This window comes from Tupaia chinensis, unplaced genomic scaffold (genome assembly GCF_000334495.1).
Source record: "Tupaia chinensis unplaced genomic scaffold, TupChi_1.0 Scaffold000313_1, whole genome shotgun sequence".
NCBI lineage: Eukaryota > Metazoa > Chordata > Mammalia > Scandentia > Tupaiidae > Tupaia > Tupaia belangeri.
Genome location: NW_006159806.1, coordinates 4178895 through 4202634, shown reverse-complemented (window position 1 = coordinate 4202634; position 23740 = coordinate 4178895). Strand labels below are relative to the sequence as shown.

Genomic DNA, 23740 nt, shown 5'->3' with positions numbered 1-23740 from the left:
GACCTTCATACTCCTCCCCTTGGTGACACTTACCTTGCCTACTCCATTTCTAAGTGACATCCTCTAATTTTGCTTATGCTAATTGTACCAGTCAGGAAACATGGCTCTAGACCAAATATTCTGGGTTTAAATTCTATCTTGGACACTTACATTGGATAAGCTGTTTAATTTCTTTATGCCTCAGATTCCTTACCTGCAAAATGGGTCCAATAATAGATCACATATTGGGATCAGCAGATACAATAGTTGCATTACTGGACTCCCTTGTAGTTGACCTTGGTTTGAGTCCTGGACCCAGCAGCTTGAAACTCATGCCAAGCATTTGTGTGTGCATGCCCAAAATCCCAAGGTAAGAATGGAGGAGAAAGGATTGTGGCGTGGCCATCCCCCATGGGGAATGATTTCTCACTTTCTGTCTCTCTATCTCTCTCTGTCTCTCCAGTGAGCACATGCACCATATAGTAAAAATGTCTATTAAAATTTTTATACTAATATAGGAAATGAGTCAGTAAGTGTAAAGTGCTTCAAATACTAACTAGTACATAATCAGCACTCATTTTAAATACAATTTAATGATTACTTATTAAACACACTTTGCCATTTTTGGAGGGGTTGCTGTAGTCCACAAAATATTCCCCTAAAAAGACAAATATTAGAAAGGTCTATATTGTGACTTTTTAGTAATGGCCAACAACATGGTGAAAGCAGGCCCTGGACTGCAGACAATCACTGGGAATGTGGCAAGTACACCATTTCCATTCCCCGTTCCCTCTTCTCTCTCTTTTTTCTTTTCTTTTCTTTTCTTTTCTTTTCTTTTCTTTTCTTTTCTTTTTTTCTTTCTTTCTTTCTTTCTTTCTTTCTTTCTTTCTTTCTTTCTTTCTTTCTTTCTTTCTTTCTTTCTTCCTTCCTTCCTTCCTTCCTTCCTTCCTTCCTTCCTTCCTTCCTTCCTTCCTTCCTTCCTTTCTTTATTTTTTTAAAGAGGTTTTTGCTATAGGGCACATGTGCTCGCCAGAAAGACAGAGAGAGAGACAGAGAGACAGAAAGCAAGAAATCACCCCCCGGGGGGATAGCCAAGCCGCAATCCCTTCTCCTCCATTCTCCTCTTGGGATCTTGGGCACTCATGCACACCAGCGACATAGCCATTACTCCAACTGCTGGTCCTCCCTCTTCTCACTCTTTGCCATCTATGCCAAACACAAACACTTGATCTTCTCAATTCCTTCACCAAGTAAAAGGTCCTTTAGCTGATCTTAGACTAAGAGAAAATCTTAGGGAACACCACTAGCTCTTATAAAGTCCCAGTCTCCTGAAATGAGGTCATGTATTACCCTTTCCAACAACCCACAAAATCTCTCTCTGGGATTTCATCCCTCGATAGCTCTCCTACCATCTGAAGGAGTGTCAGAGATCACACCAGGAGGTGGGTTACCCACACAGAGGCAGGTGGCAGGAGATCCCAAGCTGAAGGGCCAGCACAAACAGGAAACTTGGGGAGGTGACCTCAGTCCTTCACAATGAGTCTGACTTTGTTTAAAGTACAGAGAACAAATTCCTGACAAAATTCCCTCCAAACTCATATACAAATAAGTTACTTTTAAATACCAGGACTTTCCCCTCCGTTATTGAGAGTTATCTCTGTGTCTAAAAAAGTGTACACTATCAATACCTTAGATTTAGTTTATGACATTTAAAATTGATATGAAGGCCAGCTCTGCGGCACAGTGTAATTTCTATTTAAGAAAAGCTGGATTCTACATGGTGACCATGGTTTGAATCTCTGGCCTTGTCAGCCCAGAACATGCTGAGCACTCATACAGGTGCTCCAGATCCAATGGCCTAGAGGACTACAGGAAGGGGATCATGCATGGCCAGGCACTGTAGAGAGCTCATCTCTCTCTCTCTTTCTTATTCTCTTTTTCTTTTTCTCTCTCCTCTCCTCACTCACACATGCACACAACCTATCATGAAGAAAGAAACATAAACTGATCATGAACCTTCTATCTTTTGTGTTTGAATCAGTACTGGAAGTAAATAGGGACTTGCGGAATTAATTTGTGTACACTGAGAATATTTACTGAAAGGCTATTTTAATATAGTTTCTGATACAACTAATTATTTCCCTAAATATTTTGTATTTTTCAACTTCCAATAATATCTCATTTAAGGTCCCTTAAAGAGCAATCAGAGAGAGGAGTACTTTAAACAACCTATTGAATACAAATGCTCATCCTAAAACAGCAAAGAAAATGTTAAAAAAAAAATTGATAACTCCTGATTATTAAGATTTTTTATGTTTAATACCAACTGAGTAAATACTATTTTCTTAGGTGGCAGTTGTTTAGGTAATTACAATTTTATTCTAGGATGATAAAGGTCAGCTTATTACCATAACACCTTTGTCATTGAAAACAGTAAGTTAAGAGACCTGCAGATAGCATAATGTCCACATTACTGGACTCCCACACACTCAACTGCAGTTTGAGTCCCTGATCTGGTAGCTTGAAACTCACGTGTGCATACGTGCCCTAAATCCCAAGAGGAGAATGGAGGAGAGGGGACTGTGACATGGCTATACCCTCTGGGAGGTGATGTCTCACTTTCTGTCTCTGTCTCTTTGGTAAGCACATGTGCCCTATAGTAAAAATATCTCAACAAAAATTAATTACTTAAAAAAAGTTTTTTAATTAAAAAAATAAAAACAGTAACTTAGGGACCAGCAGGTGGTATGGTGGTTGAGGAATTGGACTCTCACATAGATGACTGTGGTTCGAGTCCTGAACCTGGCAGCTTGCTTTCTCACTTTCTCTCTCTCTGTCTCATTCAGGTCAAATTAGAAAACAATAATAATAATAAATAAAATAATTCTTTAAAAAAGTAACTTATTTCTTAATTTCTTTTTTAAACATAGAATTAACATTTCTATTTGAGCGGGAACCAGCAGTTAGCATAATGGCTATGTCGCTGGACTCCACGTAGTCGACCGTGATTCCCGTCCCGGACCCGATGGCTTAGAACTCACGCTGGGCGCATGTGCATGTGTGCCCAAGATCCCGCGAGGAGAATGGAGGAGAAGGGATTGCGGCATGACCATCCCCCCTGGGGGGTGATTTCTCGCTTTCTGTCTCTCTGTCTCTCTCTGTCTGTCTGGCGAGCGCATGCGCTCTATAGCGAAAACCTCTCCAAAAAAAAAAATTTCTATTTGAGACTCAATAATTACAACTGCTGTTGTTAGTAATAAACTATGTTCTATGTTTACGTTATATGAGAAATTTAAGAACAGTTAAGATGAGAAGCTTTAACTGAATAAGGATGGCTTGTAATGAAACGTATGCTATGAGTGACTGAAGACAGAAGACTTGAAAATTAAAAGAGCTATTTGATAATTGTATGTGTGTGTAAGTGTGTGTGTGCATGTATGTATAAGCACGTACATGTGTACACATACACACATTTGTGTTGACAATAATATTCATAGATCATTACTGCATAACTAAACAAACAAGTATGCCATAGACTTACCACAACTTAGATTGCTTTCGGCCTTCAGAGCTAGGGTTGGGATAGTCCAGAAGTCATTTTGCCAATCGACCACATTCCCCTTCACATTACAGCTGAGGTTAGAGAGGATTTTGGAATTCATGGTGAAATTCCAAAGTCGAAAGTTATAAATGTCCCCTTTCAGAGAGGCAATTTCATTTTGATTGGAGCCCAACAACAATTTCCCATTCCCGGGAATAACTTTACTAATGGTAGAATCACATGGAACAGTTTCATAGGTTTTTTTGAAATTTACACCAACAGAGCCCACAGAATTATTCCAAACAATACAGAGCTGCTCGAAGCTTTCCGTAAAAATGTCTTCTTTGTCCTTGACAGATAGCACGCTGTTTAGCAGGCATTTGGAGTCAGAAATAGATAGAAAGTAGTCACTTTGGGCCTTTCCAAAACTGAGTAAGTGTGTGGAGGATGCATCTGAGTAGGAGAAAGCTGTCCAGTCATGGTCTTCATTGCCAGCTTTGGTTGCCTCAAAGCAGAGTGTGAAAGCGTTCAGCTCTGGAATGGATACACTTTTTGCAACAGATACCTGGTAAGCATCTAGTGTTGGTGGTAAAATGACCTTTTGATTCCTTAAGGACACAGCAACTAGGATAAAACACATCAACAAAGTTAAAGCATATCAACTCCAGAACATGACCTAATGAAATGCAAAATGTCTGAATAATCAGGTCCTCCACCACTTTCTACTAACTCTTTACACCCTTTGCCCCATCACTCCTGGTCTTCTTTGTCTTCCTCTATCATCATCCACAACTAGTTGTCTTAAACTACTACTAAGATATCCCACCTATTTTAAAAACTCGAATCATGATTGGACCTCACATCTAAACCTTTCTCCTTCTTTTAAGTTTCTTTCTTCTTTCTTTCTTTCTTTCTTTCTTTCTTTCTTTCTTTCTTTCTTTCTTTCTTTCTTTCTTTCTTCAATAGGAGAGACAGACATGTAACCCCACAAAGACCATAGGTCTTTGTGCTATGAGCCATCCCAGACTGTCAAAATTTTAGGGACATGTTATATGCCCAGCATGTACAAGGAGGCTCCTGATCATAAACCTCAGACATTCCCATACGGCCTCAGTATTGCAGGGCATCACCGCTGGCTTCACATCTGAACCTTTGAGTTACAGCCAATCAGGTTGGTAAGATTTTTCAAACTCTGAACTAAACACTTTTATAAAATGGAGGGGCAAGCAGATGGTGTAATGGTTATGTCGCTGGACTCCCACACAGTTGACCGCAGTTCGAGTTCTAGCTAAAAACTCATGCAGGGCACACGTGTGCGCATGCCTCAAATCCTGAGAGGAGAATGGAGGAGAAGGAATTGAGGTGTGGCCACCCCCGCCCCCCAGGGGGTGACTTCTTGCTCTCTATCTCTCCGTCTTTCTGACAAGCACATGTGCCCTATAGCAAAAATCTCTCAAAAAGGAAAAGAAAATTTATAAAATTGAATTAAAAACAGGGGAACCAGCAGATGATATAATGGTTACATTGCTGGACTACCATGCAGTTGACCAAGGTTCAAGTCCCAGACTGGTGGCTTGAAAGTCACACTGGGTGTGTGTGCATGTGTGCCCGCGTGTGTGCTCAAAATCCCAAAAGGAAAATGGAGGAGAAGAGATATCGTGCTCTCTCTCTCTTTCTCTCTCTGTGTCTCTCCAGCAAGCACACATGCCCTATAGCAAAAACTCTCAAAAAATTCTGAAAAAAAAAATAAAACAAACACTTACTACGTAATTAAGGAAGCAATTGGATCCAGGAAGGCTGTTTATACATTAGAATTTTTTTAAATGTTATTTTTCAAAAACAATTTCAAAACCTAACTAATAGTTCTATATTTCATTAACAATTGCCTTTTATTCTTCCCACAAATCCCTAAAGCCTCTCTCTCTTCAGATACTTAAGAAAAAGGTTAACAAGAATTCCATTGAGGAGAGGGAGTCTAGTGAAAAGCCAAAACAATGAAATATGAAGGTTTAGTTCTTTTTTCTTCTTTTTTTGTTTTTTCCATCCAGGCATATGAACTAGTTTTTGAAAGATTCTTAGGAGTAGTGTTTAAAGGACAGACTACATTGGGCTAGATGGTGGTGTCACTGTAGAACAAAATGCTCTGGGCGACTGACCCATGGAAAGGTTCCACGCTCACGTCCAGAAACATCCCTGAGTACACCAGGCATACACATGTCCATAACCCCAGGAGCTGAAAGTGTATGGTGGCATCAAGAGCCTGTGGGGGTGCTATCTTTCTGTCCATCTCTATCTCTTTTTTTCTCTTTTTTCAGAAAGAAATAAAAAAATCTTAAAAAAAAAAAGAATGAAAAGAAAAGGACAGAATATGGAGCTTAATGTCTCAGTTTTTTCATGTGGTAACCACATGACTGTAGGCTTGTTACTTCATCCCTCTCTACCTTAGAACCCTCAACCGTACAGTGAAAGACAAGGGTGCCTTTGCACAGATGGTCAATGAAAGCCAAAGAAGTTAATATCTACACAACACAGACAGCCCATGTGGTTACTACTAATTAATTTAAGATACTTTGTGATATATGTGAAATTATTAAGTAAAGCAATGGGTTTAGTCCTTTGCTACTATAATAAACATTATGAAATTGACTTGAGAAAGAATTATTCTCCTCAAAAATACTATTTAATACTGGTTTCACACGAATGGTAGCTTGAATATATTTTAATATACACCCAGAATAGCTCTGTGGTAGAAACATGCTTTTAATATATTCTAGTGAGGGACTAGCAGTTAGCATAATGGCTATGTCGCTGAACTCCCATGTAGTCGACTGCGGTTTGAATCCCGGACCCAGTGGCTTAAACTCATGCCGAGTACGCATGCGTGCGTGTCCAAGATCCCGGGAGGAGAATGGAGGAGAAGGGATTGTGGCGTGGCCATCCCCCTTGGGGGGCGATTTCTCGCTTTCTGTCTCTCTGTCTCTCTTTGTCTTTCTGTCGAGTGCACATGCCCTATAGCAGAGAAAACCTCTCCAACAACAACAAATATATATATATACATATATATATATATGTGTGTGTGTGTGTGTGTGTGTGTGTATTTATATATATAACTGAGTATATATATATTCTAGTGAAAATCCATGATATAATTTGAAAGAATCAGGGATTTAGCCAATTTTGAGTATAAAGCAATTTATATATCTACTTACAGAAAAGAATATGTATAGAATATGAACTCAGTATTCTATATTCGTTTTAAGCCTAGAAGGAAATATACCCATTAACATTTTATTAGTGGCTATGGTAAGTAGTGGACATATAGTGAGACCAGCAAATGGTGTAATGGTTATGTCACTGAACTCTCACATTGTTGACCGTTCAAGTCCTGGACCTAGCAGCTTAAAATTCACGCCAGGTGTGTGTGTGTGTGTGTGCCCAAAATTCCAATAGGAGAATAGAGGAGAAGGGATTGCAGCATGACCAAACCCCTGGGGGTTGATTTCTCGCTTTCTGTCTCTTTGTCTCTCCAGTGAATATACACACCATATAGCAAAAATCTAAAAAAATTTAAAATTAGAAAAATGCAGAGGATATATAGTTAATTCTAATTTACTTTTTTATTCTAAATGTCCTATATTTTGAAAAATTAAAGTATACATATTTTGCTGAATATACATATACTTAATATTAATTACACATAGTGAATAACTCCTCAAACAAAATACCTGTAGTAATAGGAGTTAATAATTTTCTTAGTTATGTCTGTTTTGTTTTTTTTTTTTCTTTTTTTTTGGAGAGGTTTTTTTTTTTTTTTTTTTTTGCTATAGGGTGCGTGCACTCACCAGACAGACAGACAGAGAGAGACATAGAGACAGAAAGCGAGAAATCACCCCCCGGGGGGATGGTCACGCCACAATCCCTTCTCCTCTATTCTCCTCTCGGGATCTTGGGCACGCACGCACACGTGCCCGGCGTGAGTTCTAAGCCACCGGGTCTGGGACACAAACCGCGGTCGACTACGTGGGAGTCCAGCGACATAGCCATTATGCTAACTGCTGGTTCCCAGTTATATCTGTTTTTAAGATTATTTATTTATTTATTTTATGTGACAGAGAGAAAAAAATGAGAGTGAAAGAGAGCGAGAAAAAGAAAGACAAGGAACCCCGGGAGGGTCTTATCATGCTGTGGTCCACCTCTGCTCCAGTTTCCCAGCCAGCCAGAATCATGAGTAGGTCAAGCACATTCAGCTTGACGCAGGAACTGAACCCTGGGCCTTCTCTCATGGCTCTATGTCATGCAGTAGTGTCCCACCACCCGTGCCACTGAGACTGGGCCTATGTCTATCTTTTCCATTTACTTTTTAATATATGTTATCTATTGGCCAGCAAGTGGCCTGGTGGTTAAAACGGCTGGATTCCCACATGGCCAGCCATGCTTCAAGTCCTGAACCTGGTGGCCTGAAAATCACACCAAGGACATGGGCATGGATGCATGCCCAAGATCCCGAGAAGAAAATAGAGGAGAAGGGATTCCAACATGATTATCCCTCCAGAGGGTGGGGGCAGACTTCTCACTTTACCTCCCTCTGTTTCTCTTCTCTCTAGCAAGCACGTGTGTACCTTATGGCAAAAACATGCGAAAAAAACGACATCTACATAGGAAGTTCAGAAGAGTAGAAAAAAAAAAGTATAACTAAATCTCATGATCTTGAAGCTTCAGTTTCCTTAAACCTCAACTGGTTTTAGAGACAATAAGATTATTTAAATGTTATGATGAACCAGAATCTGAGAAACATTTTTAAAAAGAATTATTTATTTAATTTCATATATTTATTATTATTTTCAATTTGCCATAGAGCATATACACTCACCAGAGAGAGATGGGGTCAGGGGACAGGGGCAATGAGAAAGCAAGTTGGTAAGTCTGAGACTCGAACAGTAGTTGGTTATGTGGGAGTCCAGCACACTAGTCTCCACACCACCTACTGGCCCCCTGGGAAACATTTTTATAAAAATACATTTAAGATCCTTTAAGTAGCCATTTCAGGAGACTTTCCTCAGGCTATGTTGTTTATTAGTTATTAATAACTCTTTTTAAATTTACACATAATTTTTATATTTGTTTCCTAGCATAATTCTTTAAAAGGTTACATCTTAAAAGCCTAGAATAAAATAACTTCTAAATAGGGGTGTTTTAGTTTTTCAGCATCGAGGTGTTAGAATTACAGATTTTAAATATTAGCAGTGGACTGTCTAGTTCTTTCCAAGTTGACTTTAAATGTTCTGCATATAAATATAAAAGGATTCAGCTCTATTGTATCCAGACTTGGGATCTGGTAATTATATTTAGCCAATGAGAATACTCAGAGAAGATCAGCAGATTCTTGCCCTTAAATCTCAATCCTAATCATTCACATTCAAATAAAAGAGCATAACTTGTCTTCTGGTTCTTGTGTTTATTGTAGAACATGTTAAATGAAAGCAGAAGGTTGGCGCTGTCTTTGGTTTACATACCTCTGATGTAGCTGGCGTTGAAACCTTTCTTCTGGATGCTAAAGTCACTTGAAAAGGACACATGCATCTCATTCGCACTCGAGTTAAATGATAGGCCTTTGGCAGTTGCTCCACAAAATTTAGTCTGGCTCTCTCCATTATCAAGGGATAATGAGTCATAAATGCAATTGGGAGCTTCTTCAATGTCGAAGTCATTGAACGTTATCTGAATGATGTAGCCGGTGGGGGCTCGGAGTGTCCACATGCAAGCCTGGCTGTTAGGGTAGTCGTTAGGGTAGCACGGAGAAGTAAAGGTCCCAGAAGGATGGGATAGGACAACCCTGCAGTTGGCACAGCCCCACACTGTTGGCCAGACAAAAGAGAGAGAAAAGACTGGGATTAGACGTACATAATAAACCCAGAATACCACACACTAGGGACAATAAAATAGCAAATATTTAAGAATACCACAATACAATCATAAAAATGAAAAGGAAAATAAAACCTTCTTGAGGAGGACAAGAGATACTAATAGAACAACAAAATGTTTTAAAAATACATAAAATTTTAGCAATGATTTTTAAATTTGGGAGAATTCTCTTTTGAGAATCTGATGAATGTGAATTTTCTCCAGGTAAATTCACAGACAACACTGCATGTGGCTACAGTTTCAAGGAGTGCATGAGGCCTCAGGAGCCAATGAAGGATTTCACAAATATTCATTGACCCTGGTTAAGAATCTCTACTCTAGGGACTGGCAGGAGGCATGGTGGTTAAAGGCACTGGATTTTCACGTGGCCAACCACGGTTCAAGTCCCAGATCTGGTGGCTTGCTTTCTCACTTTCCCTTTCTCTCTGTCTCTGTCTGGTCAAATTAAATAATAATAATAATAATAATAATAATAATAATAATAATAATAAATTGAATTAAATAAATAAATGCTTTCAAAAAATATAAAATGAAATTACTATCCAGACCCTTTAATAAGAGCAGACTAGATAACATATGGCACTCAAGAAAAAAAAAACAAAAACAAGAGTATTACAGTAAAAGAAGCCTGGGGTGTGGCTACAATTTCTATAATAAAGGTTAATATTTTAAATTCAGGTCAATGGTTTTCAGAGACACGATTCTTAAGTACAGGGTATGAGTTCAAGATACTGGCACAGTTAGATCTTGGGGCTTTGGCCTTTCTTAGATAATATCAAAGAACCTTGGAGAACCAGGCAGACAAGCAGCTGTGAGAAGTACTGAATTGGATGTGGGCAAAAAACCTTGTGATCAAACAGCAGTGTTATCACCCACTGTTACTCAATGACATTTTTCTTCAGACAGTACTCTTGCTATCAGCCAAACTAGAATATGCAAAGATCTTCAATAACTGAGAAACACTGAGAAACTTACTTTCAGAATACCTATCTCAGAAATCATGTTGTATTTTTTCACCTTTACTTCCTCTTCTATTCCCCACAAAGACTTCTTTTGCACTCCCATGAAAGCCTGCTGGTCACATCGTCTTTAAAATGTTTTTATATTACCAAAAAAGATCTGATGGCCTAAATTTTAACCCCTGTCACCCTCCCAGTATGGTTTGTGTTTTAACCCAAGAAGAGAGTCATAAATTTAAAAGAATCTACTGTTTCTACTGAAGCTTATTTTTGATTTGTTTAATAACTTTGAAATGACAAGAATAACACTTGTCCTTTGTAGAAAACAAAATACTTAAAGCAAAAGAATGAAGCATTTTATTGGGTCATTGGGAAAGTCATGACACATTTTTTGCAAAGAAAAACAGACAAATACATCATGACTTTCCTGATGACCTAATAAAATTGTAATAATATCTTGACATTAAGGTGCATTAATCTGGGGCCAAGAGGTGGTGTGGTGGCTAAAGGCACTGGATTTCCACATGGCCAACTGCAGTTCAAGTCCCAGACCTGGTGGCTTACTTTCTTGCTTTCCCTTTCTCTCTCTTTTTCTCTCTCTGTTTCTGTCTGGTCAAATTTAATAATAATAATAATAATAATAATAATAATAATAATAAATTGAATTAAATAATTATTTAAAAAAATATATCTACTCCAGAAAGTAACTGAACTGGGGTTCAAGAGGTTAGGGAATCAAAAGGTAGAGCTCACTATTACAAACCAGAGAAAATCTTGGTAAATAAATATTTACATTGAAAGCTAACAATGCAAACACATAAATAAATAAATAGGTTATCTTCTAGCAGATTGTACTTTTTTCCCTAAAACATCACCTTTCATGTGTGACATATTTATAGCTTTCAAAGTACTTTCACTTATCCTGTTTGTTTATCCTAGTTTGTAATTATACATTTGTGTGATTTTCTAATTTACTCATTCACCCAGTAAATATTATTGAGTGCCTATTATATACCAAGCACTATTCAAAATCATATGTATCAATGAACTGGAAAGACAAAGTCTCTATATGAAGGATATTAATATTTCAGTGTTGGGCCCAAAGACAATAAATAATACCATGTTAGATAAAGATAAGAGGTAGAAATAAAAGTAAAGCAAAGCATAGAGAATGACATGAATAGGTGGAGACACTAGATGGTTCACCAAAAAGGTGATGCGAGCAAAAATTCAACTGAAGTAAGGGAATATGCCAAGAGTATACTAGGGGAACAGCACTGTAGGTCAAGGGAACAGCAAAAATAAAGACCCATTATAAATGAATGCTGGTCTCTCCCATTGAACTGGGAGTTCCCTGAGGCCAAGGGTCATGTCTTCTTTGTTCATCACTGTATCCCCAGTGTATAGGACAGATTCAAAATAGATATTAACAGAATGAATGTACATAGAAGAACCTTTTTATGTAGAAAAGAGAAACGTTATTATCTCATTTTCACTAATGAAAACAATTAGGATCTGCCCAACAATTATTTACCCTGGCTACTAGCTGGTCAATTGTCTTCCAAAAATCAAAGTCTACTGTCTTCCTATCTAAAGAAGCCTTTGTACATAATGTTTGTGTTGTTTTTAAATATTTGTCTAGGGCTGGCCCCCCAGCCTAGTGGCAAAGGGAGCTGGATCCCACACAGTCAACAGTGGTTGGATCCCTGCCTGGGCAGCTTGAAAAACACACTGTCATGTGTGTGTATATGCCCAAAAATCCCAACAGGAAGGAGAAATGGAGAAGGAACTGCAGTATAACTGTGCCCATTAGGGGCTACTTCCTCCTTCTCCCTTCTTTCAGCAAGTAAACATACCCTCTGGTAATGAAATATCTATTTGTATAAGTGAAGGCAATAATCTCAATTAACCCAAAATTCTAGATAGAGAAATTGCCATAAAATGGACAGATGAAAAGCTTTAACCATGTTAATGAAATCAATCAAAAATTATTTAAGTGATTTTTGATGAGTAGAATGTCTATAAAATAACTTTTCTCATAAATGACAGTTATTGCAAATAGTACTATTTTTCTATGCTGTAGTGATATATTCAAGGACCCAGATGTGCTACAGTGCTTGAGTTGAGTTTATAATTTTCCCTGTGGAAACTACCTTCCCAGTTCTTCTCTCCAACCATTCTTTTTTACTTGCCTTTCCCCTGTGCATCCTCCCTAAGTCTCTGACATCTTTCATGGGGCCAAAGGCAGAAATGGAAAAACAAATTATGATCATCCAGTGTCTGCCAGATGCCTTTTCTTATCCATCCCTGGAGTGCCATGTTCCTCTATTTTGTAGCACTTTTCAGAGCTGCTGCAGTATTTGTTTGTGTGATTTTTTCGCTTTTTTAAATCTGTCACCTCCTGCTAGTCTGTAAACTCAACAAACAGAAGGCATGTACAAGCAAAGTGTATTCACCATTCTATTCCCAACACTCCACAGCATTTTTTGTGCATGGGAGAGCTTCAGTAAAATGTGTTATATTTATGATCAAATAGATGAGTAGCTTAAATGAAGGGCAACATGCCTGCATTAAAGAGTGACTAAGTACAGTATATGAAACAAAGTAAAAGTCTAAGTATGAAAAAAGATGATGTGCATGAATTCTGGTGATCTCTTAGGATGGCTCTCTGGCATTCTTTTTTCTAATTATTTCACTCATTCAGGATTGAGATGACTTAGCCTTTCTGCCAGGCTGAGTTTCACGTTATTGTGCCATAAGCTCAAGAGGGAGAAGTAATCCTAGTCCATTAATAAGAACCCACCCAAAAATAAGCATTAGAGATTTAAAAAGAAAGTAAATGAAAGAAAATAAATAATTTCTGTATCATCCCAACAGGTAAGCAGGCAACATCATTTTTCAAAGACAAAATGCCACTCTCTGTAACCAAAACCCAGGTAATGTTCATTGACTTCTTTTATCTTGATACTTCTTTTATCTTCATTTATCTTTATCTTTGCCATATCTTCCCTAAAAGCTGAATGAAGGTATAGGAAAATTAAACTGGACTGATAATACTGCTCATATAATCTTAAACAAGTTAACTTCTCTACACCTCAGTTCTACCACCTTTACGCCAATGGGAGTGATGGCCCCCACCTCCAAGGGTTATTAGGACTACATGAGTTAATATTGGAAAGTTCTGAGAGTTGTCCACGGAGTTAGTAGAATCTCTTTTTCCCTTAGACACACATTGACTTAGAAGAGACAAAGAAGATACCCATAATATGCATTAAAATAGTTAAGGCATTTTTCTGTATAATTCTCATCTTCTGTGACCAGATAGCATTTAAAAAATAGTGCTACTAAATAGAAATGTCAAACTGAGCACAGTATTATGTTCATTTCTTTTTCTACATCACAGTAAAAGGTTTACACACATATCTCACTTAACATCATAACAATTCTGATAATTATTACCACCTCTACCTACAGATAAATAAAGGAGGCTAATATAGATTATATAACTTACTTGAAGTTATACATCAAGTAGACAGCAAGATCAAATGGTCTTTTTTTGGGAGGAAGGAGTTGCCACAATTAAACAAAAGACACAACCCAAAGCAATGAGCTCAAGTACTATTTTAAAAGACAACATTTTTAATAAACATGTCATCACACTAAAATCAATATATTTTAAGAAATAAATTTTGAAATCTTTTGATAAAGAGTGCTAGAGTCTGGAATACAGTTCTTTGACTTTGGCCATTTAGGACAATCAATGTCATTGCTGATTAATTCCTCTACAATGAGTTGGTCTAAGATAAGCACTTTCTTAAAGCCAGGATTACTTACTAAGATGGCTGCCGAAGTACCTCTAAAGGAGGTTTTGATAAAGTCATGGTTAACATATCATTTTTTTTCCTAAGAGAAGTTTTAGGACACATGTACTCACCAGAGAGACACAGAGAAACAGAGAGACAAGAAGCAAGAAATCACCCCCAGTGGAGATAGCCAAGCTGCAATCCCTTCTCCAGTCTCCTCTCGGGAGTGAGTTTTAAGTCACCAGGTCTGGGATTCAAACCATGCTCAACTACATGGGAGTCCAGCAATGTAACCATTATGCCATCTGCTGGTCCCAACATAATTTTTAAAAGATACCCAACTCAAAGCATTTGACTCAAGTTGTGCTCACATCTATACATAGTAACACAGTCTCACCTATAAATTATAAAAGCAAAATTTTCAGAAAATCCAAACAAACAACAAACCACATTCTACCTCTGGCCCAGGCCCACACTTACAAATGTTTGTCATTAATTTACTTGTATATATTTTTATGAAAGTTTCTTCTTTAATCAAACTCGAATCTATAATGAAAAATTTCTAGTCATGCAAAGCCTTTAATTGATAAACATTTTGATATAAATTTAATTATTAATATGTTATGAGGTTTTTATCTTAGAGATGTGGATCCATCCTTCTTATAAGTATTTCTCTATAAAATCCAAGTACCATATGCTTTAAAATTTCTCTAAAGCAGGAACTTCAAACCCCAAGAGATAAAACAAAACTGCTTTCAAAACATATCTGTGTGTAATACTGAATAACTTTTTTTCTATACTGTTTAATGATGAAGAGAATAAATGTATCATTTTTCTATTATGGTCAGTAAAAATTATGTTCAAAAAATTTTAGCTTACATTGCCTATTCAGTTTGTATCAAAGGCATTGTTTGCATTTCCTATGTAAACATATTAAGTTCCAATGAATCAAAACTCTTTATTTCTTAAAAAGGTTTAAAATATTTAGTAGCTTTGGAGATTTCTAAACCTAAGGGCTAACAATCAAGAATTCTAGAACCAGTTCTATTACCTAAATCATTAAACAGCAAGGATGGCCACCTACCATTTCTCCAAATCAAGTTAATTGCTTCTAGATATAACATCATAGAAATGAGACCTATAAATAATATCTAGATTCTGGAATGTATTAAATAACTGATAATATAAAGAACTGGATGACTTCATCATAGTTAGATATTTAAATTTAAGTGATTTCAAACCACTGTGCAGATATTTCAGGATGGCAAAGAATCTGAAGGCGATACAGCTGAGACATCTGTGATTCTGTTAATATGATAGAGTTGGAAAGCATCCTCGACCATCCTCACCACTGCTCCTCAAGCTCTGCATTCAAGGATGGCATTTCCATACTGGGGAGGATCACTTTTAAATCAGGGTTACATTGGTTGTCTCAATCTCCTACTGGAACTCCAAGCATCCATGTAAGGATCCCAGTTCACTCCTACTTGCCTAAAACACTGGTTTGTCCAGAGTAATCCAGGTAATTGTTTCACTTCCTTCTGTCAGGGTTCACCCTCAAAATGTTCTTTGGAAGCACCATGAATATGAAGCTCCTGCAATGACTTAATAGAATCAGTTCAATTAAGTTTGACATAGCTAGAAAACTAACAAGATGGTTGAACTGAAGGTTTCTTGACAAGGCACCATTAAGCTTGACAACTTTTTGAATCTCTAAATATTCACATGTACTGTACCCTCAAACACATCTCTGACTTCTGTAATATTGTTAATGTTCACATTTTGATCCCTGTCTTTCCATAATCACCTAGGCAATAAAGCATTCCATATTTAACTGCAAATTATAATGCTTTCTGAAGATTCAAGCAAGTGAACTGTTGTAAATCTTTTTAGAGTTAGCCTGCTTCGTAGCTGTTACTCTTGTAAGAGGATTAGAGATGTAAGCACATAGGCAAGCCTATGCACATTTTCATGGGAAACTATTAACTATTTTCTCTTACATAGTGGTTGAATCTTTCCCAGCTCTTAAAAAGAAAAAAAAAAAGCTATCCTACGGGTACCATTTCTAGATGAGAAAAAAAACCTGAGACCTAAAAATGCAAAACATAAGTGAGTCAATCAAAGAGGGGAAGTAGAAAAGAAAACAGTGTTTGGGCCTGTCTGGTCTGCAGATGTGCAGGCCTGAAGGTGGGAGAGAGCATGGATTGTTCAAATAACTTAAGAGCTTATTTCGGCAGGAGCAGAGAGTGTAATGTGGGCAGAAATGAGAGATAAAGAGGATGAGGATAACAGAGACAGGTTTTGGAGGGGTTGCAGACCATGCTAAAGAAGATGAAAAATTAAACTAAGAACAGCAGGAAAAGTAAAAATAATTTCATTATGGAAAAGTAATGTAATCAGATTTATGTTCAGCACAGATATTTTTTAAAACTTGACCCTTTTATACATAAACAACATAAAACTACCGGCGAACAAAGCTCCTTGTAAGAACCACTGCAGCCTAACTCCAAGGACTTGACAGATGATAAGAAGAAAGACAAGAGACAGCAAGCTACCCTGACAGTTTATTTGTGGGAAGAAAATAACAGTCACAGTGGTGGGGCAGATTAATTCTACAAGGACTGAACTCACTGCGAACTTGTTGCTGAGCAGGATATAAAAGCAACATAGTGTTCATCAGAGATCTGTCTTATTTTTATCTTAAGTGATTTACTGCTAAAGAAAAAGTGAGAAAACTGCAAAAAATAAACACCTGCCTAATGCTCATTTCAATTGAGAATGTCGTGGAAGTTTTTTTCTATATGAATTAACTGCACAGCGTTGTAGGGTAAAACTGGCATACGTTGGCATTAACCAGACAAACATTGCTAAAAAGTTACAACATAAGTAGAAAATGCCTTAGCATTGTAAGAGTTTATAATTCTATTACCCATGAAGGCAATGACATTATTACTGGCTAAATAGTTATTACTGGTTAACTTCTCAAATGTACCTAATGAGATATACGCTAAACGTATTAGAAATGTACTTGGCTCATAGTAAGGTGTTCAAGCGACAGTTTCTTGCGTTGTGACTGTGGTTATTTAATAGCAAAGCATGTTAGCCATATTTCAGTTTACTCATTCATTCCATCATTCATTTATTCATTCAACTTCCTGGGCTCTTCACTCATTTTCAGTTTTCTTTTACATGTCTTCACATATGGTTACCAGAGGGTATTTAAAAGAGGTGGGAATAAAATAAACTTTAAATGTCAGTGAAGGTTGTTACTTCCTATTTATTTCATATTCTGTGGTGCAAGTGAAGAACCCAAAATTAATAGTTAGAGCACATTTAGAGTTTACAAACTTGCCTTCCCAATAAGTTGAGAGAGTATATTGGGAAGAAGACGGCAGCAAAAGCATAAGTGTGCATGTTAGCTCAAGTTTTCCAAATTAACCTTTAATTTGAGGGCATTTAAAAAAGCCATTCAGGTTTGCACACAGAAATGGGAGCAGTTTATACAAGCAAGGTTTGGAGCAAAGCAAATTACAGGTGCGACTAGCATAATTTTGCCCCCTTATGGAATATGTTTTTTGTAAGCATCTTAGCAATTAAGATGCTGATATAAATTTCCATAGCCAAGATGTAAAAAATTAAAGATGATTTTTCATTGAAACTGTCCTTTTTATATATGAACAGCTTGTTTAAATACGCTATCCATCTAACTGCCCTGAATTAATTTATCAATGGAATTAGTTACTTTCCAAAATATTTATTTAATACTGCTCACTCCTCACATGGATCTTAAGTATAACATACTGTAAGAGCATGTGTGTGTGAGAGACAGAAAAGAGAAACAGATTAAGTTATTTTCACCAAACTCTAAAACCTAACTTTAAAATGTTTTCTTCTAGGGACCAGCAGTTAGCATAATGGCTAGGTCGCTGGACTCCCACGTAGTTGACCGCGGTTCACGTCCCGGACCTGGTGGCTTAAACTCACGCCGGGTGCATGTGTGCCCAAGATCCCGAGAGGAGAATGGAGGAGAAGGGATTGCGGTGTGGCCATCCCCCCTGGGGGGTGATTTCTCGCTTTCTGTCTCTCTGTCTCTCTCTGTCTGGTGAGCGCATGCGCCCTATAGCCAAAACCTCTCCCCCCCACCAAAAAAAAATGGTTTCTTCTAGGGCCATCCCCATGGCCTAGTGGTCAAGGAAGCTAGATCACACAGAGTTGGCTGCAGTTCAAGTCCCAGCCCCAGTGACCCGAAAAACACACCACGCACAAGTACATGCATGTCCCAAATCCCAGCAGAACAGAGAGATGGAGAAGGAACTGTGCCGTGATCATGCCCTATTAGAGGGTGCTTTTTCTCTCTCTCCCTCTCTGTCTGTCTCACACATGTATCCTCTTGGGGGGAATAAAATGTTTTCTTCTAACAACCTTCTAGCTAAATCATAAGATCTCACCGATCAAAAAATTTTGCATTATTGTGGGGGAAAAAAATCACTGTTGGAAGGACAATGTGCTGCTTATGAAGCTAAGCTGTAAGTCCTCAAGAGACTTTCTAGCTTTAAAATTAAAGTTTTCCAGGAACTTTCTTTAAAATTTGAAACATATTACTGTAGAACACAATATGTAGGAATGCAGAAAAATTAAAATAGCTATGACAAGTAGCATTTAGTGAGTGATAATGTTGTGCTTGATAGAAAAGTCTAAATTGTTTTCTTGAAATAATCCATGTTTATGTGAATATCTGGCCATATTACAAATGGGATCATACTGGCTTCTCTTCTTGACTCTTCCATTACCCAACCATGTGACCTCCGGTTAGTCACCAACCATTGAAATGCTGGTTTCCACATATGACCAGGAAAAAAACAAAAAGTCTCTTTTGGTTCTAAAACTCTAGCATGGGGGATAGATGCAGGTCTTCACACACAATAGTTTCAACTGTTCCCTTTGCAGGAAGAAACTTCCGTAAGAGTTAGAAAGACACCTGATGTTTCTCTAGGGAAAAGAGTATCCTGAAGTACAGTTCACAAAGTCTAGAGACAAAAGGGAACAGTAAGGGAGCATGAGACTGTGTTCACTTGTCTATTTTTAAGCCATAAGTCTGAGTCCCTAAAGGACAGCCAATACAGATTGAATGCAAGTAGAGCTGACGGTCAGCAAACATCCTGACTCCTACTGCTCAAGAAAATTTCCACATCTTTCTAACAGTATTTATTGTGCTAGTATGAATATTGCTGGTTTAGAATTATAGACCATGCTGTGACAGACTGTGAAGATTTAGAGTGTGGTTACATCAGGAGAAAAATCACCTTTCTATTTAATGTAGCTGTTCCTAGTGTGCTCTTAATGCCTGCCAGCTTACTTCATTAAAAAAAAATTTAAATAATTAAAAAAAGTTCATTACTTTTATAAAATAAATAAATATACCTATTGAGCAGCAAGGCTGAATTATGGTTTGTCACACTATTGCCAAAATGTTTATCTAATTTAAAATTGCACAGAGTTGGGGATGAGGTCAGTGTGGGTGCTAACCTTGTACAGCCCCTGGCAGGCTATGTACATGGAGGAAACCCACTCCACTTCCCCACATTTCAACTGCTTTACCTATGCCCCATGAATCCTCCACATCAATCGCAAGTTTGCAGCAAAAACATACTTGAAAAAGTTCATGAAGTTCACCAAACTTTATAATTATAAGTTTCCAGGAGAGTATAAAAATTGACTTGCTTACTGTCTTCTTAATGTAGCTGTTCCTAGTGTGCTCTTAATGCCTGCCAGCTTACTTCATTAAAAAAAATTTTTAAATAATTAAAAAAAGTTCATTACTTTTATAAAATAAATAAATATACCTATTGAGCAGCAAGGCTGAATTATGGTTTGTCACACTATTGCCAAAATGTTTATCTAATTTAAAATTGCACAGAGTTGGGGATGAGGTCAGTGTGGGTGCTAACCTTGTACAGCCCCTGGCAGGCTATGTACATGGAGGAAACCCACTCCACTTCCCCACATTTCAACTGCTTTACCTATGCCCCATGAATCCTCCACATCAATCGCAAGTTTGCAGCAAAAACATACTTGAAAAAGTTCATGAAGTTCACCAAACTTTATAATTATAAGTTTCCAGGAGAGTATAAAAATTGACTTGCTTACTGTCTTCTTTTAGCCAGTCATATTTTTAAACTTCAGAAAAATGGTAGAGTGACTCGTTCCAGGTGGGTGAGTATGGTCACACCTGCAGGCAAGCCAGAGAGAAGGCTAAACCACCAAAAGTGGGTGGACTGGGTGGTCTACAGAGCAAACAGGGAGGCATGTTTCCAATTGGAGGCATGAACCTAAAAACAGAAGCTTGTCAGTGTCCAGGAGGTTTGAACTGTGGCAAACCTCTCTGTTGCTGGAGAGTGTAGGAGTGCTCAGCTCATACATCTGCCTCACTCCTGATTGGAGGTGCAGAATGCTCAAGTAAAATTTCTGCAAAATTGCTTCTATGCTCTCTATTACCATTTGGCTTTGTGGTATTATTTTACAGAAAGAGAAATACTGTGATAATATATAGATTCCTTTTGTGATTCCATGAAGAACTTCAAATAGGGAAGTTCTGTAGGGTATAATCTCAGAAAGTTATTTTGAAACAATAATAGGCATACTATTATTTTGGCTCAATGCAAACTATAACACAGTTAAGTCTCCCTATTCTCCATGAAAATAACATGGATGACTAGGTAGACTACTAGCAATTACTGAAATTATAATATACAGGGAGGTCTCACAGGAAAACTAAAAGGGAATTTTCAACAGTGGAAAGTTGGGATGCCAGTATAGGTACAAGCTATAGATACATATATATTATCCTTATAGGGAGGGTATGGCACATAGTTTTTCCCATCATACTCTGTTCCCTAGAGAATGATATACACAAGAGGTCTTTAAAAAGTGCATAAAAATGTATATTATGAAAGAGACTATGTATGAGTTTCAAAAGTTTTTGTACCAAAAATAAATCCATACTTCCATTACATTTTTCAGAAATTTTTCGAAGTCCCCTCATAGATATCTAAAGAATAGGAAAACTGGTGCATGGTGGTTGGGGGTGCTGGATTTCTCACTTTCTCTGTGTCTCTGTCTCTGTCTCTTTCTGATCAATTTAAATGATAGGGTAAAAAGAAAGCCTCTACAGATTCAAAGGCATAGAAACTATATCCAGCATCTTATCAAGCATGATGGAATTAAACTTGATTTTAATTTCAAGAGAAATCCTCAAAAATACATAAATACATGAAAACTAAATAACCTACTCCTGAATGACTATATCACAAGTACATAACAACTGAAGAAATTATGAAATAAAAAGATTCATGTAAATCAATGACAATGAGGACGTGAGTTTCTTTGGGACACTGCAAGTCATAAGAGGGAAGTTTATAGCAATTAGCGCACGTAAGAAGATGAAAAGAAGGCAAATGAATCAACTAACATCGTGCCTCAGAGAATTGGAAAAGCAACAGCAAAAAAATCCAAACAACTACAGGAGAAAAGAAATAATAAAGATTCAAGCAGAAATAAATGAAATCGAAAATAAGTGAACTATACAGAAAATAAATGAAAGCAAAAGTTAGTTCTTTGAAAAGATAAACAAGATTGACACACTATTAGCCAGACTAATTAAGAAGAGAGAAAGGAATGAGATAAGTCAAATTTGCAATGAATTAGGCAACATTACAACAGACATAACAGAAATGTAAAACATCATTAGAGGATACTATGAGCAATCTTATACCAAAAAAGAAGAAAACCTGGATGAGATGGACAAATTCCTGGACACATAATCTACCAAGATTGACTCAGGAAGACATCGAAAGCCTGAATAGACCTTTAACAAGCAATGAGATTGAATCAGTAATAAATAACATCCCAACAAAGAAAAGTCCAGGCCCCCATGACTTCACTGACAAATTTTACAAAACTTTTAAAGAAGAGGTAACCCCCATTCTACTCACACTGTTTCTAGAGATCCAAAAGGAAGGAACCCTTTCAAATTCATTCTATGAAGCCTTTATAACCCTCATTCTAAAAACATAAGGATACAACAAAGAAGGAAAACTACAAACCTATATCCCTGATGAAAACAGATGCAAAAATTCTCAACAAGATACTTGCTAACTGTATTCGATAGCATATAAAAAAAGGTTATTCATCGCAACCAGGTAGGCTTTATTCCAGGGATGCAAGGGTGGTCCAACATGCAAAACCATAAATGTAATATACTATATTAACAGAAAGAAAGGTAAAAACCATATGATCATTTCAATTGATGTGGAAAAAACATTCAACAAAACACTACATGCCTTTATGATGAAGTCTCTCAGTAAAATTGGCATAGAAGGACCATTTCTCAGCATTATAAAAACAATTTATGAAAAATCTACAGCTGGGACCAGCAGTTAGCATAATGGCTATGTCGCTGGACTCCCACGTAGTTGACTGTGGTTTGAGTCCCGGACCCGGTGGCGTAAACCTACTCCAGGTGCGTGTGCGTGGGTGCCCAAGATCCCAAGAGGAGAATGGAGGAGAAGGGATTGCAGCATGGCCATCCCCCCTGAGGGGTGATTTCTCGCTTTCTGTCTCTCTGTCTCTCTCTGTCTGGCGAGCGCATGCAACCTATAGCAAAAACCTCTCCAAAAAAAAGAAAAAGAAAAGAAAAAGAAAAATCTACAGCTAACATTAAAAATGGATACAAGACAAGGCTGCCCACTTTCTCTGCTCCTATTCAATATCGTACTGGAAGTTCTTGCCAATCTTCCAACAGGGAAAGAAAAGCTGAAATTATCTCTGTTTGCAGATGACATGACTCATGACTGTATACATAGAAGACCCAATAGTATCCACAAAAAATATTTTTGAAGTAATGAATGCATACAGTAATGTGGCAGGATACAAAATTAACTTACAAGAATCTATAGCATTTCTATGTACAAACAACAAGCAGAGATAGAATTGAAGAAAGTAATTCCATTTATAATAGCCACAAGAAGCATAAGATACTTAGAACTAAAACTAACCAAGGAAGTCAAAGACCTCTACAAGGAAAACTGTGAAAACCTCTAAAAGGAAATTGAAAAGAACACTCAAAAGTGGAAGGACATCCCATGTTCCTAAATTGGCAGAATCAATATAATCAAAATGGCAATCCTACCCAAATTAATCTACATGTTTAATGCAATTCCTATAAAATTACAAGAGACATTCTTCACAGATCTAGAAAAGACAGTCATTTGTCCAGAGAACCAGCAATTAGCACTATGGCTATGTCACTGGACTCCCATGTGATGATTGAAACAGCATGGTATTGGCACAAAAACAGACATGAGGGCCAATGCAACAGAGTAGAGACTACAGAAATAAACCCCAAAACATACAGCCAACTTATCTTTGATAAAGGGTACAAGTCAATCCAGTGGGAAAAGGGAAACCTCTTTAGCAAATGGTGCTGGAAAAACTGCGTATCCACCCGCAGAAAGATGAATCTGAACCCCTATCTGTCA

The 23740-nt window shown here is 37.5% G+C and overlaps 1 protein-coding gene across 1 annotated transcript in view; it reads right to left on the bottom strand.

Annotated features, from left to right (window-relative positions):
• The window catches only part of ADGRG6 (adhesion G protein-coupled receptor G6), a 160393-nt gene that overhangs the window by 78548 nt on the left and 58105 nt on the right, over positions 1-23740 (bottom strand). Inside the window, exons 2-3 of the mRNA XM_014588839.2 lie at positions 9034-9375; positions 3521-4144 (exon numbers count right to left, since the gene is read on the bottom strand). Coding sequence (XP_014444325.1) covers positions 3521-4144; positions 9034-9375 — 966 coding nt within the window. The remainder of the gene's footprint in view (positions 1-3520; positions 4145-9033; positions 9376-23740) is intronic.